This window comes from Nerophis ophidion, linkage group LG21 (assembly GCF_033978795.1).
Source record: "Nerophis ophidion isolate RoL-2023_Sa linkage group LG21, RoL_Noph_v1.0, whole genome shotgun sequence".
Taxonomy (NCBI): domain Eukaryota; kingdom Metazoa; phylum Chordata; class Actinopteri; order Syngnathiformes; family Syngnathidae; genus Nerophis; species Nerophis ophidion.
This window is the reverse complement of record NC_084631.1, coordinates 18,718,768-18,734,384: the sequence shown is the minus strand read 5'-3', so window position 1 is coordinate 18,734,384 and position 15,617 is coordinate 18,718,768. Positions and strand designations below refer to the sequence as shown.

The window sequence follows — 15,617 nt, the reverse complement described above, 5'->3', positions numbered from 1 at the left end:
AGCTGTGTCACACATTTTAAAATAAAGTTTAATCATCATGAGCTGCACAATAACACGTTGCTAACGCCGCCATTTTCGGGATTGGCGATACTACGATGCTGTTCCAAAAAGATGTAACTGGCATTTCAGTGAAGCTATTTGTCCAATGTAGTCAACTTCTTCGTTCGTTTTAAGCGCTTGAAAATACAAAATAATTTATTGGAATATAAAATGGATGTTTTTACTTCCCGAGTGGCGCGTGCACCTGGCCACTTCCGGTGTACGTCTCCCAGCAGGTGCGCGTGTGACGTCATCGCGTAGCAACGACTGCCAAGAAGGAAAAGATTTGTTCCTTTATGCTGCCTGTTGACAAAACACTTTTTAAAAACTTTTTCTTCGGACGGTTTGTGGCTGAGTTGAGGTAAAGCGACCTGTGAGTGGGAAGCCAACGAAGTGAAGACGGGAGGAGAGGCGGAAAATGGGCAAAAAAGACAAGATAGATCCAGAGTCTCCGTACGGTGAGTTGACATCGCCCGTTACCTTGTTTTTCCTTAACTTTGTACAGGGAATGAAATTAAAAAATGATGTACCTTTGAATAAATGTGGATATATATTAAATGTGATATACCTGCTTTATCAGTAACTCATTGACAATGAGGAACTCTATCAAATTCAATGCAATTGTTGGTATCGATCTGAAAGGACCAGTATCCCCAAAACCGATACCGACACTTTTTACTTGAAAGTTTTCAATATCTTTGAGTGAGTGTTGACAAACCAGAACAATATTAATTTGACTAATAGTACTTATTAAAGATAATAAATAGTATTAATCATTATATTATAATACAACAATGTAGGGTTGTCCCGACACCAATATATTGGTACCGATACCAAAATAAAAGGGACCACAAAAAATGGCATTATTGGCTTTATTTAAAAAAAAATAAAAAATCTTAGGGTACATTAAACATATATGTTTCTTATTGCAATTGAACAATTGTGTCCTTAGATAAAATAATTAACATACTAGACAACTTGTCTTTTAGTAGTAAGTAAGCAAATAAAGTTTCCCAATTAGTCTGCTGACATATGCAGTAACATATTGTGTCATTACTCATTCTATTATTTTGTCTAAATTATAAAGGATAAGCTGTAAAAAATTATTATTAATCCACTTGTTCATTTACTGTTAATATCTGCTTACTTCCTGTTCCAACATGTTCTAGCTACACTTCTGTTAAAATGTAATAATCACTTATTTTTCTGTTGTTTGATACTTTGTATTATTTTTGGATGATACCACAAATTTAGGTATCGATCCGATACCAAGTAGTTACAGGATCATACATTAGTAATAATTTAAGTCCTCAGCTGTCCAGGGACATATTTCCCGAGTTTATAAACGTAATATGAATTTTGAAAAAAATATTTTTTGACAATAACAAATATTGATGTAATCATAGTAGTATCAATGTTATAGTAGTATCATTGATACTTTAAAGTACCAATGATTGTCACACATGCACTTGTTGTGGTGAAATTATTCTCTGAATTTGGCCCATCACCCTTGAGCAGCAGCGGTGGCTCATTTAAAACCTTGCTCCTTAACCCCCCTGTGCGCAAAAACCTTGAGGAGATTTTTTTTAATATATATTTATTAAAAAAAACAAAAACCTAGAAGAGAACTAGAAAATATATAGAGAGAGGATGTCCCACTTTTTGCACTTTTGAAAAGGATCTTAAATAGAGACGCAACGATAAACGGTATTATGATAAACCGTGGTAAAACTTCCCACGGTTAGTATTACCGTTTTAAATTAAAATGAGCGTAAAACCATGATCGAACTGGAGAAAAAAGATAGTACTGGCTAACTTGAATGCTGACATGAATATAAGAGACATTAACTACTTTCTCTTTTCAAAAAAACAACATTCCTCAATCTAAACTTGTACGGTATAAACACATGGCTGTCTGAGCAGCTCAGATATTTAATTGTGCTTATTGAACCTATAGGTCAGAGCTAGGCAAATATTTTGACTCGGGGGCCACATTGAGAAAAAAATGTTTTCTCTGAGGGGCAATGTGTTTGTAAAAATCTGCTGTACATTATGTGTGTTTGGGTCCCTGTTTTTCAGGAACACTAGGTTCCAGCACCCCCCGCAATCCCGAAAGGGACAAGTGGTAGAAAATGGATGGATGTACAGTATAATACCAAAAGTCACAATGTCCGATGGAGTTCTAAAAAAGTTATGACAGTCCACCTAAAAAACAATGTAATTTTACAGTTTTTACCAAATAATACAATATATACATTAAAATAAAGAAACTGGGATTTTAAATATTAACTATGAACAATAAAACACTGAATATTAACAACATATGAATGTGGCTTCTCTTTTACTTCACAGACCAGCTCCTCGACAGTTGTGTACCTTTTTACAATCAAGTAAAACCCAACAGCAATGTAACAAACAGCAAAATATGAATGCAAAGGGTAATAAACACCTACATGATGATATATTATCATGTAAAAATGTGCTTCCACATCTGTTCCTGACACACGCGTTTCGGGCTGGCTGCTCTGAAAACAAACCCTGCCCACTCTGCTTGATGTAGATTACTGTAATAACTTGTATAACACCCATTGAAATCATTTCAATAGTTCAAGACTTACGGTAATTTAAAAACGGCACTGCACATCATAATGGCGGCTACAGTTTTGATGTTTATGGTCTAAAAAAATAATGTAGATCATCCGGCGGGGCGGATTGAAAATCATAATGGGCCGCATGTGGCCCTTGGGCCGTATTTGACCTGGATTGCTATAGGCTGGGCTCTCTTAAAACAAAGAGATCGATCGACGCTCGAATCTATATGACATCAAGAAGTAAAATTTGCGTGGCGTCACATCAACAGGCCGTAATGCACCAACACATGTTTTTTTTCTTCTCTCATTATAAAAAAAACGTTCACAAATTAAAAACGGAAGAAGATTAACATATTCAAGCACTCAAATAAAAGAATACGGCTCTTAAGTGGCTGTAGCAATATTATCATATAACATATTCCTTCTGCCAAGAAAATATATTGTGTGGCTATTTATTTTTTGTGTTTAATTAAAATCAACAACTTTTTTATAAAAGTGTATGAGTATTTTTTTTTAGCACATTTAACAATACCGTGATAATTATGATAACCGTGATCATTTTGGTGACAATAGTCGTAATAGGAAATGTTTATATCATTAGATCCCTAATCTTAAACTATTTCTTAAAAGTTCCCAGTCATTGTTTTTTATTTTTTAGGTCTCTGTGTTTTTAACATGATATTTTCATATCGCCATACTGTGTTCTGTTTTTCTGTTTTCGGACCACAGAGTAACTATGCTGTAATCTGCCTCATTTACAATTTATTAATCAGATTGTTTATCAATGTGCGTTGTCTTGAGGAAATACATACCGTATTCTTTAGAGTAGAAGTCGTGTAAGTCGCAACTGCCGAAAATGCATAATAAAGAAGGAAAAAAACATATATAAGTCTCATTTTTTTGGGAAATGATTTTGATAAAACCCAACACCAAGAATAGACATTTGAAAGGCAATTTAAAATAAATAAAGAATAGTGAACAACAGGCTGAATAAGTGTACGTTATATGACGCATAAATAACCAACTGAGAAGGTGCCTGGTATGTTAACGTAACATATTATGGTAAGTCATTCAAATAACTATAACATATAGAACATGCTATACTTTTACCAAACAATCTGTCACTCCTAATCGCTAAATCCCATGAAATCTTATACGTCTAGTCTCTTACGTGAATGAGCTAAATAATATTATTTGATATTTTATGGTAATGTGTCAATAATTTCACACATAAGTCGCTCCTGAGTATAAGTCGCACCCCTGGCCAAACTATGAAAAAAACTGACTTATAATCCAAAAAATACGGTAAATAAATGTATTAATCACTCTAGTATACGCATGTCAAACTCAAACTCCGGGGTCCAGATCCAGCCCGACACGTCATTTAATGTTGCATGTGAAAACCTGGGAATAATGTGCATACTTCATCTTTCTTACTAAATGTTATCATTGTTTCCATTTTGACATGAAATTTCATATGTTTTAAATTGTAATATACCGGTATACTAAAATATTCAATTGTTATTGGTGTGAATCTTTGGGCACTTCGTCATTTGATTACGATTCTTGGGGTGAGGATTTGATTCATAATTGATACTCGATTCAACACGATTCTCGATTCAAACTGATTTTTGCAATGTATTATTTGGTATAATAATAACAAAACCTTAACAAAACAGCTTACAGGCTACACAGCCTCCTTTTGGTTGTTGACGTATGACATATACATGCACCAAGTAAGCATTGAGATGGCCTAAAAAAGATATTTTCTTATTAATTCGTCTAAAAAAATAGAATAAATTCTATTTTTGAAAATTACAAAAAAAATCGGGATTTGAATGTGATTAAAAAAAAACATTTTTTGCACCCCTAATTATTATAGACCGTATGATAGTTTGTAAAAATAACAATAAATACCCAAATATCTGCTTCTCACCTTGACTTAAAGGCCTACTGAAACCAACTACTACCCACCACGCAGTCTGATAGTTTATAAATCAATGATGAAATATTAACATTGCAACACATGCCAATACGGCTTTTTTAGTTTACTAAATTACAATTTTAAATTTCCCGGGAGTTTCGTTTTGGAAACGTTGCGTAATGATGACGTGTACGCAGGACGTCACGCGTTTTTAGGAAGTATGAGCGCTACGCACACACACAGGTAAAAGTCGTCTGTTGCTGAATCTTTTGCAATTTGTTCAATTAATATTGGAGAAGTCACAGTAAAAAGATGGAGTTGGCAAGCTTTAGCTTTTAGCCACACAAACACACGGTGATTCCTTGTTTAAAATTCCCAGAGCTGAAACTTTACTATGGATCAGAGCGCGGTCAAGCAGACATGGATCCCAACCACATGTCAACCAGCAGGTTTCGGTGACAAAATTGTGGTAAAAAAGTCTCTACTTACTGGAGATCAGCTGAGCTTGTGTCGTCCGTACAGCTGCCGTCGACACCCGTGGACAAACCCCTCCGACTATCAGGTAATATTAAACTCACTAAATCACTAGCAACACAATAGAAAGATAAGGGATTTCCCAGAATTATCTTAGTAAATGTGTTTAAAAACATTGGAATACGCTGAAAGGATTTAGTAGAGAACATCGACGATAAAGTTCGCAAATTTTGGTCGCTAATAAAAAAGCCTTGCCTGTACCAGAAGTAGCAGACGATGTGCGCGTGACGTCACGGGTTATGGAACTCCTCACATCCTCACATTGTTTACAATCATGGCCACCAGCAGCGAGAGAGATTCGGACCGAGAAAGCGACGATTTCCCCATTAATTTGAGCGAGGATGAAAGATTTGTGGATGAGGATAGTGAGAGTGAAGGACTAGAGACAAAAAAAAAAGACAGGGCAGTGGGAGCAATTCACATGTTATTAGACACATTTACTAGGATAATTCTGGAAAATCCCTTATCTGCTTATTGTGTTACTAGTGTTTTAGTGAGATTATATAGTCCAGGCCTGGCCAACCCGCGGCTCGCGAACCTCATGCGGCTCTTTAACTAGTTTCATGCGGCTCTTCAGGAGCTGTCACATGACATGCATCAAAAATGCTTGGTTGGCGCTGATATAATCGTACCTGAAAGTCGGAGGGGTGTGGCTACGGGTGTGGTGACCGCCAGTGTCTCTGAGGGAAGCCACATTTATCGACGAGGCAAGGCGAAGGCAGCCGGTCGGGCCGGGCTGAGCTTTTTTCCCCTCCTCCACGGTGGAAGCATCCCACGTTCGGGGTCGGAGGAGGCAAGAGAGTCCGCAGCTAGCTGCCTCTTTGACAGGTGCACGAGGAACGACGCAAGCCCTGCTCATGTCTACGGTAAGAGCCGACTTATTACCACAATTTTCTCACCGAAACCTGCCAGTTGACATGTGGCAGAGAACCATGTTCGCTTGACCGCTCTGTTCCATAGTAAAGCTTCACCTTCGGGAATGTAAACAAGTAATCACCGGCTGTGTTTGTGTTGCTAAAGGCAGCCGCAATACACCGCTTCCCACCTACATCATTCTTATTTGACATGTCCATTATTAATTGAACAAATTGCAAAAGATTCAGCAACACAGATGTCCAGAATACTGTGTAATTATGCGATTAAAGCAGACGACTTATAGCTCGGATCGGACTGGAACAAAATGTCCGCTACAATCCGTGACGTCACGCGCACGCGTCATCATACGTGTCATTATACCACGACGTTTTCAACAGGATACTTCACGCAAAATTTAAAGTTGCAATTTAGTAAACTAAAAAGGCCGTAATGGCATGTGTTGCAATGTTAATATTTCATCATTGATATATAAACTATCAGACTGCATGGTCGGTAGTAGTGGGTTTCAGTAGGCCTTTAAGATTTCAAAGGAAGTTATCCATCAATTTGTATGTACAAAAATAAAATAACCAAATGCATAAGCAATGATATGATGAGGCGATTATAGTTTTATATTTTTACATTCACTGTTACAATCGGCCCTCTGATGGCAGCCATGACTTCGACGTGGCCCTCGGTGAAAACAAGTTTGACACCCCTGCTCTAGTATTATGCCGATAATGTTCCCCTCACCTCCCAGGGGATGATCAAGGGTGATGGGTCAAATGCAGAGAATAATTTTGCCACACCTAGTGTGTGTGTGACAATCATTGGAACTTTATCTTTATGTCCCTGGTATTGACACTATTTTCATTGTTCCACCTAACTCTAATAAAAAGCCCAGTATTCTTTTAAATGTTAACAATTTACAATTAACTTGAGTGACTTCCCCCAAAAGGTGGTCAACGAGTTACTAAGTTATAACAACACATCCCATGAAGGTACTTAGCTTTCTTAACTAATCAATTGTGGTCAAATACCCAACATCTTCATATTTTTTAAGTTTGTAATTTGTTATTGTAACACATTTCAAATAATTTAATGGTTCAGTGACAAAAGCGGACATTCCTTAGCAGTGTCAATGCAAACTGAAAAGCTAGAATTCTACTTCCTGATATTTGCTATACGGTATTGTTGTCGTCAGAAGTGTGTTGACACTCTGGGAGGTTTGGTGTGGCTGCGGCAAATAAACCCTCCCTTGCCGGTAAATACAGAATGGATATTAGTTTATGTAACATGTAAAAAAACCCCAGAAGAATAGGTTGGCTAGTGTTTGATTGATTGATTGATACTTTTATTAGTAGATTGCACAGTACAGTACATATTCCGTACAATTGACCACTAAATGGTAACACCCGAATAAGTTTTTCAACTTGTTTAAGTCGGGGTCCACGTTATGCTGAGAAATTGCAATGGCACTGCCGTCCGTTACAGTAAACATTGCATTCGCATTCACACGGAACAAAGGCAGGTGGGTCATTGTCATAACTGTCAACTCACAGGAAACTTCTGTGTTTTGCCCTTTTGCTGCTGGTCAACACTTAACCACATCGGCTCAATGCATACTTAAAATATTTAAAGTCAATTTTGATTTTGGATGATTTGACACAATGGCATTGTTTAACATGAGTATCCAACATTGTAACACCGTTTATAAGCCAGAAAAGACCAAATTTATCATCGGTCCCCTTTAATGATTAACTGAAACAATTGCTTACCTGCAATTTTAACAGAAACACTTGGTCATCTTCACCTTGAATTTCCTTTTAATGTACAATCTAGTGGAAATGAAGAAAACAGTTTACAGAAGAGAAGCAGCTTATATTCAGGACTATTTATTTATGTGATATGCAATACAAAAGTCAATATTTCCATTAATAATACATTACAACATGTTAAAATTCCCATTAATTGTCTCTCGGCTTTTTGTTATGCTCTTAGTTGGGAGCATAATCTGAGTTACGAGCCTCCCCACCAGTAGTGACTGTGTCCACAGCTCAACGCAGCCCTGCCCTCCAAACACTGGAACTGAGAAAGTTAGTGCATAAGAGAAAACGCGAGTGACCAAATTAGAGTAACATATAATCAACACCATGTCCTAACCCAGGGGTCGGCAACATAAAAACGTTCCTGTCGGGCTGTAATCTCCCTTCTGTGCGTAAGTGTTTTTTTTACACGCTTTTACACATTTATCTGAAATTTATCATACTGTGTGAGCGAGGCAAAAGGTTTTAAGCCTGAAATAATGGCTTTGCTGTGACACCTTTTTCTGTGGTTGCGTGAAAATTGTGTAGCATGGAGTTTTACTAACACCTCTGAATGTCACTGAAATCCATAAAAAAAAAAACAATTTAAATTTGAACAAACTTAAAGGGCAACTGCACTTGTTTGGGATTTTGGCTATCATTCACAATACCTATGTAATAAAAATACACATTCAGTACAGGCGAAAAGTTTGGACACACCTTCTCATTCACAACACAACTGATGGTCCCAACCCCATTAATAAAGCAAGAAACTCCACTAATCAACCCTTATAAGGCACACCTGTGAAGTGAAAAACATTTTAGGTGACTACCTCTTGAATCTCATTGGGAGAATGCCAAGAGTGTGCAAAGCAGTAATCAGAGCAAAGGGTGGCTATTCTGAAGAAACTACAATATAAAACATGTTTTCAGTTTTTTCACCATTTTTTGTTAAGTACAAACCCCGTTTCCATATGATTTGGGAAATTGTGTTGGATGTAAAAATAAATGGAATAATATGATTTGCAAACCATTTTCAACTCATATTCAGTTGAATATGCTACAAAGACAACATATTTGATGTTCAAACTGATAAACCTTTTTTTTTCCCATCCATCCATTTTCTTCCGCTTATCCGAGGTCGGGTGGCGGGGGCAACAGCCTAAGCAGGGAAACCCAGACTTCCCTCTCCCCAGCCACTTCGTCTAGCTCTTCCCGGGGGATCCCGAGGCGTTCCCACGCCAGCCGGGAGACATAGTCTTCCCAACGTGTCCTGGGTCTTCTCCGTGGCCTCCTACCGGTTGGACGTGCCCTAAACACCTCCCTAGGGAGGCGTTCGGGTGGCATCCTGACCAGATGCCCGAACCACCTCATCTGGCTCCTCTCGATGTGAAGGAGCAGCGGCTTTACTTTGAGTTCCTCCCGGATGGCAGAGCTTCTCACCCTATCTCTAAGGGAGAGCCCCGCCACACGGCGGAGGAAACTCATTTCGGCCGCTTGTACCCGTGATCTTATCCTTTCGGTCATAACCCAAAGCTCATGACCATAGGTGAGGATGGGAACGTAGATCGACCGGTAAATTGAGAGCTTTGCCTTCAGGCTCAGCTCCTTCTTCACCACAACGGATCGGTACAACGTCTGCATTACTGAAGACGCCGCACCGATCCGCCTGTCGATCTCACGATCTCCTCCCCCCCCACTCGTGAACAAGACTCCTAGGTACTTGAACTCCTCCACTTGGGGCAGGGTCTCCTCCCCAACCCGGAGATGGCATTCCACCCTTTTCTTTTTTTTTTTTTTTGCAAATAATCATTAACTTTAGAATTTGATGCCAGCAACACGTGACAAAGAAGTTGGGAAAGGTGGCAAAAAAAATACTGATAAAGTTGAGAAATGCTCATCAAACACTTATTTGGAATATCCCACAGGTGTGCAGGCTAATTGGGAACAGGTGGGTGCCATGATTGGGTATAAAAGCAGCCTCCATGAAATGCTAAGTAATTCACAAACAAGGATGGCACGAGGGTCACCAATTTGTTAGCAAATTGTCGAAGAGTTTTAGAACAACATTTCTCAATGAGGTATTGCAAGGAATTTAGGGATTTATACCATCTATGGTCCGTAAAATCATCAAAAGGTTCAGAGAATCTGGAGAAATCACTGTACGTAAGCGATGATATTATGAACCTTTGATCCCTCAGGCGGTACTGCATCAAAAAAAGACATCAGTATGTAAAGGATATCACCACACGGGCTCAGGAACACTTCATAAAACCACTGTCAGTAACTACAGTTGTTTGCTACATCTGTAAGTGCAAGTTAAAATTCTACTATGCAAAGCAAAACCCATTTATCAACAACACCAAGGAATGCTGCTGGCTTCTCTGAGGCCGAGCTCATCTAAGATGGACTGAAGCAAAGTGGAAAAGTGTTCTGTGGTCTGACGAGTCCACATTTCAAATTATATTTGGAAACTGTGGACGTGGTGTCCTCCGGAACAAAGAGGAAAATAACCATCCGGATTGTTATAGGCGCAAAGTTCAAAAGCCAGCATCTGTGATGGTATGGGGGTGTATTAGTGTCCAAGGCATGGGTAACTTACATATCTATGAAGTCAACATTAATGCTGAATGGTCCATACAGGTTTTGGAGCAACATATGTTGTCATCCAAGCAACGTTATCATGGACGCCCCTGCTTATTTCCGCAAGACAATGCCAAGCCACGTGTTACAACAGCGTGGTTTCGTAGTAAAAGAGTGCGGGTACTTTCCTGGCCCGCCTGCAGTCCAGACCTGTCTCCCATCAAAAATGTATGGCGCATTATGAAGCGTAAAATACGACAGCAGAGACCCCGGACTGTTGAACGACTGAAGCTCTACATAAAACAAGAATGAGAAAGAATTCCACTTTCAAAGCTTCAACAATTACTTTCCTCAGTTATAAATGATAAATGGGTTGTACTTGTATAGCGCTTTTCTACCTTTCATGGTACTCAAAGCGCTTTGACACTACTTCCACATTTACCCATTCACACACACATTCACACACTGATGGAGGGAGCTGCCATGCAAGGCGCCAACCAGCACCCATCAGGAGCAAGGGTGAAGTGTCTTGCTCAGGACACAACGGACGTGACGAGGTTGGTACTAGGTGGGATTTGAACCAGGGACCCTCGGGTTGCGCACGGCCACTCTCCCACTGCGCCACGCCGTCCCAAACGTTTCACAAACAGTTCCCAAACGTTTATTGAGTGTTGTCAAAAGAAAAGGTGATGTGACACAGTGGTGAACATGCCTTTTCCCAACTACTTTGGCACATTTTGCAGCCATTAAATTCTAAGTTAATCATTATTTGCAAAAAAAAATTAAGTTTATGAGTTTGAACATCAAATATCTTGTCTTTGTAGTCCATTCAACTGAATATGGGTTGAAAAGGATTTGCAAATCATTGTATTCTGTTTATATTTACATCAAACACAATTTCCCAACTCATATGGAAATGGGGTTTGTACGTAACTCCTCATGTGTTCATTCATAGTTGTGATGCCTTCAGTGACAATCTAGAATGTAAATAGTCATTGAATTAAAGAAAACGCGTTGAATGAGAAAGTGTGTCCAAACTTTTGGCCTGTACTGTATATTTTAAATTTTTTATGCATTCTAATCTGTAATATATGACAAGTATGAGGTGGCTTGCAAAGCAGCAAAGGAGAGTACTCTATTGCACTGGTTCTCAAATGGGGGTTCGCGTACCCCTGGGTGTACTTGAAGGTATGCCAAGGGGTACGTGAGATTTTAAAAAAATATTCTAAATATAGCAACAATTCAAAAATCGTTTATAAATATATTTATTGAATAATACTTCAACAAAATATGAATGTAAGTTCATAACCTGTGAAAAGAAATGCAACAATTCAATATTCAGTGTTGACAGCTAGATTTTTTGTGGACATGTTCCATAAATATTGATGTTAAAAATTTATTTTTTTGTGAAGAAATGTTTAGAATGAAGTTCATGAATCCAGATGGATCTCTATTTCAATCCCCAAAGAGGGCACTTTAAGTTGATGATTACTTCTATGTGTAGAAATCTTTATTTATAATTTAATTAGTTGTTAATTTTTCAACAAGTTTTTGAGTTATTTCTATATCTTTTTTTCCAAATAGTTCAAGAAAGACCTCTACAAATTAGCAATATTTTGCACTGTTATACAATTTAATAAATAAGAAACTAATGACACCGTGCTGTATTTTACTTCTGTATCTCTTTTTTTCAACCAAAAATGCTTTGCTCTGATTAGGGGGTACTTGAATTAAAAAAATGTTCACAGGGGGTACATCACTGAAAAAAAGTTGAAAACCATTGTTCTTTTGCAACCATTGTGCTCTCTAAAAACCGCCAACAATACTCCGTTTACAAGTTTGTACATGTCATGACTTGCATATTAACCAAGTATTAGCAGTATTGTTATTATAAACGCTATCGCTGAGGAACTACTTCAAGTGGCGCCATGATCACAGAGAGCTCACTAGTTTATGCAGCTATTAATATACTGTGTCGGTAAAATTGCTGCATCGCCTCTGAGCTGGTGAAAGTTAATTCTTGATTAGAAATCATGTATTTCACTTCATTTTACTTTCAGGTTGTGGGCATACACCGAGAAATTGGTCAACTTTGAAATTTAACTTCTACACAGAGATGACGAGAAAGACATTAAAAGACACTCATTTGAGGCCACTTTATTATTATTTTTTTTTACATGCGTTAGGATTATGATTAATTCTTCTTCTAAACAGGAAGATTTGAACATTGCATCAGTCGGCATCCCTGTGAGAGCAGATATTGTACAGAAAGTGATTATTTGATCATGTTTGTAGTTTGTATTTTTTGTTTGTTTAGTACTTAGCAGTAGTGTTGCTTGCTGGATTTGATTATCACTCAGCTTCTAAAACTTGTAGCAATTTTTTTATATATTCAGGCTCAAAAATAGAAGTTTCAGAATTATCATTTGTCCAAAAGTAGTCGTTGTTGGCTCTCATGAAGTCTGCCCTGATTAATCGTGCTAATTGTTTGTTTGTTGATACGTTTGCAAAAAATTATGCGCAGCCGTATGATGAACATCATGCGTAATTATTAAATGTTTTTACTGTCGTCGCTCGGGTTCAGCAGACCACCAATGAAGGACATCTCTTTAGCAGGTTTGACTTCTTTATTTTGCAATAAAGCTTGGCTGCAGTTTGGATCGCTTTTCAGCTCCTTCCTCCACTGCTCGTTCGCCGGTCGCTTTTCAGCCGCCGCCGTCGTCGTCATTGTCGTCGTCTGCTTTCTGTTGCTCTTGCTCTTCACGCACTGCATCTGCTGCAGACACTCCAACTCCTTCTCTGATCTCTCCTCCTTCTCCCCTTTTATACAGCAGGAGGAGATGAGTTAATTGTGTGCAGGTGTGTGTGCCACGCACCTGATTTAGATTGTGGAGCCATTGCTCCCAGCAAGCCCCGCCTCTCCGCTCCACCGCATCCTCCGCCTCCTTGCCGCCATCTTGGGCAGGGCAGCGTGCCCTGCCCTGCCGTCGGCCCGTTGGCTCCGCCTCTCCACACATATATTCTGTACTTACAATGTGAATATAAAATATTGATCGGTATTTTTGGATGTCTTTACAGCGTTTTATAGGTGGAATAGAGTGAATCCCATTAGCTCCATTGTTAGCTAACTTTTGCTAGTGTTTATTTACAAGTTAGAATGCATAAAAAATGAAAAACATTTGAGTTCTTGTCCCATATTAGGATGGTGAACGATTGACACAATTCCCAAAAACCGTGCAGCTAAGTCGAGGAGGAGAATGCTGCACAGCCAGAATATGCATAGTTGCGCACCTTTTTTTACTTAAAGGGGTCATACTATGATATTTTTTCTACATTTAAAACACTTCCTTGTGGTCTACATAATATGTAGTGGTGGTGCTTTGGTCACAATTTTGCAATTATTTTTTTTTACAGACCATCTTCAAGCAAGTCTTATTTACTGTATGTACCGAAGCCCCCGTCAACTGCGTCTCCACTCCTTCAATCATGTTGTAGTTTTTGGTGCTTTCATGTCGGGTCTACTGACTGATATAAGTTAGAAGTATACGCTACGTCACGCTTCTGTGGAGGATTTTAGCATGTGTTTAACCAGTTTTGATAGCCAGAGACAAACAGACAAAAACAACATGTTGACGAATACAAAAGACATCACAAAGTCAGAAATTTCAGTACATCCATACTTTTTTTGTCCAGTCACAATTAAGTCATATTTTCGCAATTTGTTTAGATTTTTCGTTAGGATTAATAGTGCTATCTTCCTCTACTCACACACTGCTGCTTCATTGTGACACACATGCTTTGTTGTCCACCCCTGCAGGGTGGCGGGGGAGTACTGCTTACATGAGCAACCTAGTTTTGAGTCGTTTCAACAAACCGAATTGGGTGTTGTTCCGCGGGCCAAATGAAAAGGTTTGGCAGGCCGGATGTGGCTAGCGGGCCGCCAGCTGAATAGCACCTGCTGTGCGTTGTCCTTAAATAAAGTGTGACATCATCGTTCTTGCTCATCGGACTCTAAACACAGAAGAATAATGCCAAGAGGTGCTGTCGTACTCTCCGTCGCCACACACACTGAGTCAGTATGAGTTGGGGTGACGTACGAGAAGTAGTAAGCCATCTTTTGCAATCAAAGAACTCAATTGCGTTTGTTTAAAAATACTTTATTTACACAAACCAGATACAATAAATATATTTAAATGCTCTGCTGAATGAATGACTGTCTGTCTACCAAGATGGAGGATTACATATACAACCTCAAAAACATCTCCCAAGTAGACTTTTAGACAAAATACACTGGAAGGTAATCAGACACCAAACAAAAATCTGCTAAGTGATCCCACTTAGCCAGGGTTGGCCCTGCTTGGCACACACCAACACTGGCAGAGGCCGTTCTCTGTTAAACTGGCATGGAGCTTTTTTCCAAGTCACCCTTTACTGCAAATGCACAACGTTGTGAAATCGGACACTGTTGTCATTGAAATAGGCCGATGAACAGGTTCCTTTGTTGAAATCCTATTATCATGCTACCTCTTGTCACTCTTTTGCTCACCTTGAATGAAACTACTGGTAGTCTGTTATATTATGTTTGTTATAGCGAGCTATTTAATGTTCTCAATGTTTTCATTATGTCTGTTTGGAGTCCTTCAAACAATGAAAACTCAAAATAAATTCCAAAAATTAACCTGTTGTTCTTTATGTGGCCTCACGATATTTGTTGTTGATGTACCTTCCTGCAATTAGTCATTCAGTTTGTTCCAGGAAGTTTTTTCTTTCGTAATGATTACATTTACGGCACCTGTAAGCACTTCCCCAGTACAAATAGTTCCTTCTCAGGTCTATTAAAATTCCACGTTCATTCAGCACAGTAATGTATTAACTTTAAAATGACACAAGACGCTGTGGACCCACAAACAAGAAAAGTTTTAATAAGGTAATGACACAATGCCACAACCGGCCAGTAGTGGATGTTGTATGTGTGGGAACAAATATTTACTGTCTGCTTTTTCTGTCCCAGGTGAACCGGCCCAGTTTGATCCTAGCTTTAATGGACCCATAAAAAAAAGGTGATTCTCAGTAAAAAAAAAATCCTACTGCATTTCCTTATGTGCTGTGAAGGTCAAGGTCAGCTCGTATCAATTGACAGAATCACAATTAAGAGCCTAAACACTGTAAATTTTGCTGTGCTGTTGTTTTCTTCCAGAGGGTGCACTGATATAATCTGCTGTATGCTGTTTCTAGTCGTCCTCCTTGGCTACATAGCAGTCGGAATTGTAGGTGAGCGTAACTACA

General features: G+C 38.8%; 1 protein-coding gene across 1 annotated transcript in view; it reads left to right on the top strand.

Annotated features, from left to right (window-relative positions):
• The first annotated feature begins 228 nt into the window (after positions 1 to 228).
• The window catches only part of slc44a4 (solute carrier family 44 member 4), a 45,440-nt gene continuing 30,051 nt past the window's right edge, over positions 229 to 15,617 (top strand). The window contains exons 1-3 of the mRNA XM_061882074.1: positions 229 to 497; positions 15,343 to 15,391; positions 15,529 to 15,602. Coding sequence (XP_061738058.1) covers positions 458 to 497; positions 15,343 to 15,391; positions 15,529 to 15,602 — 163 coding nt within the window. The 5' untranslated portion in view covers positions 229 to 457. The remainder of the gene's footprint in view (positions 498 to 15,342; positions 15,392 to 15,528; positions 15,603 to 15,617) is intronic.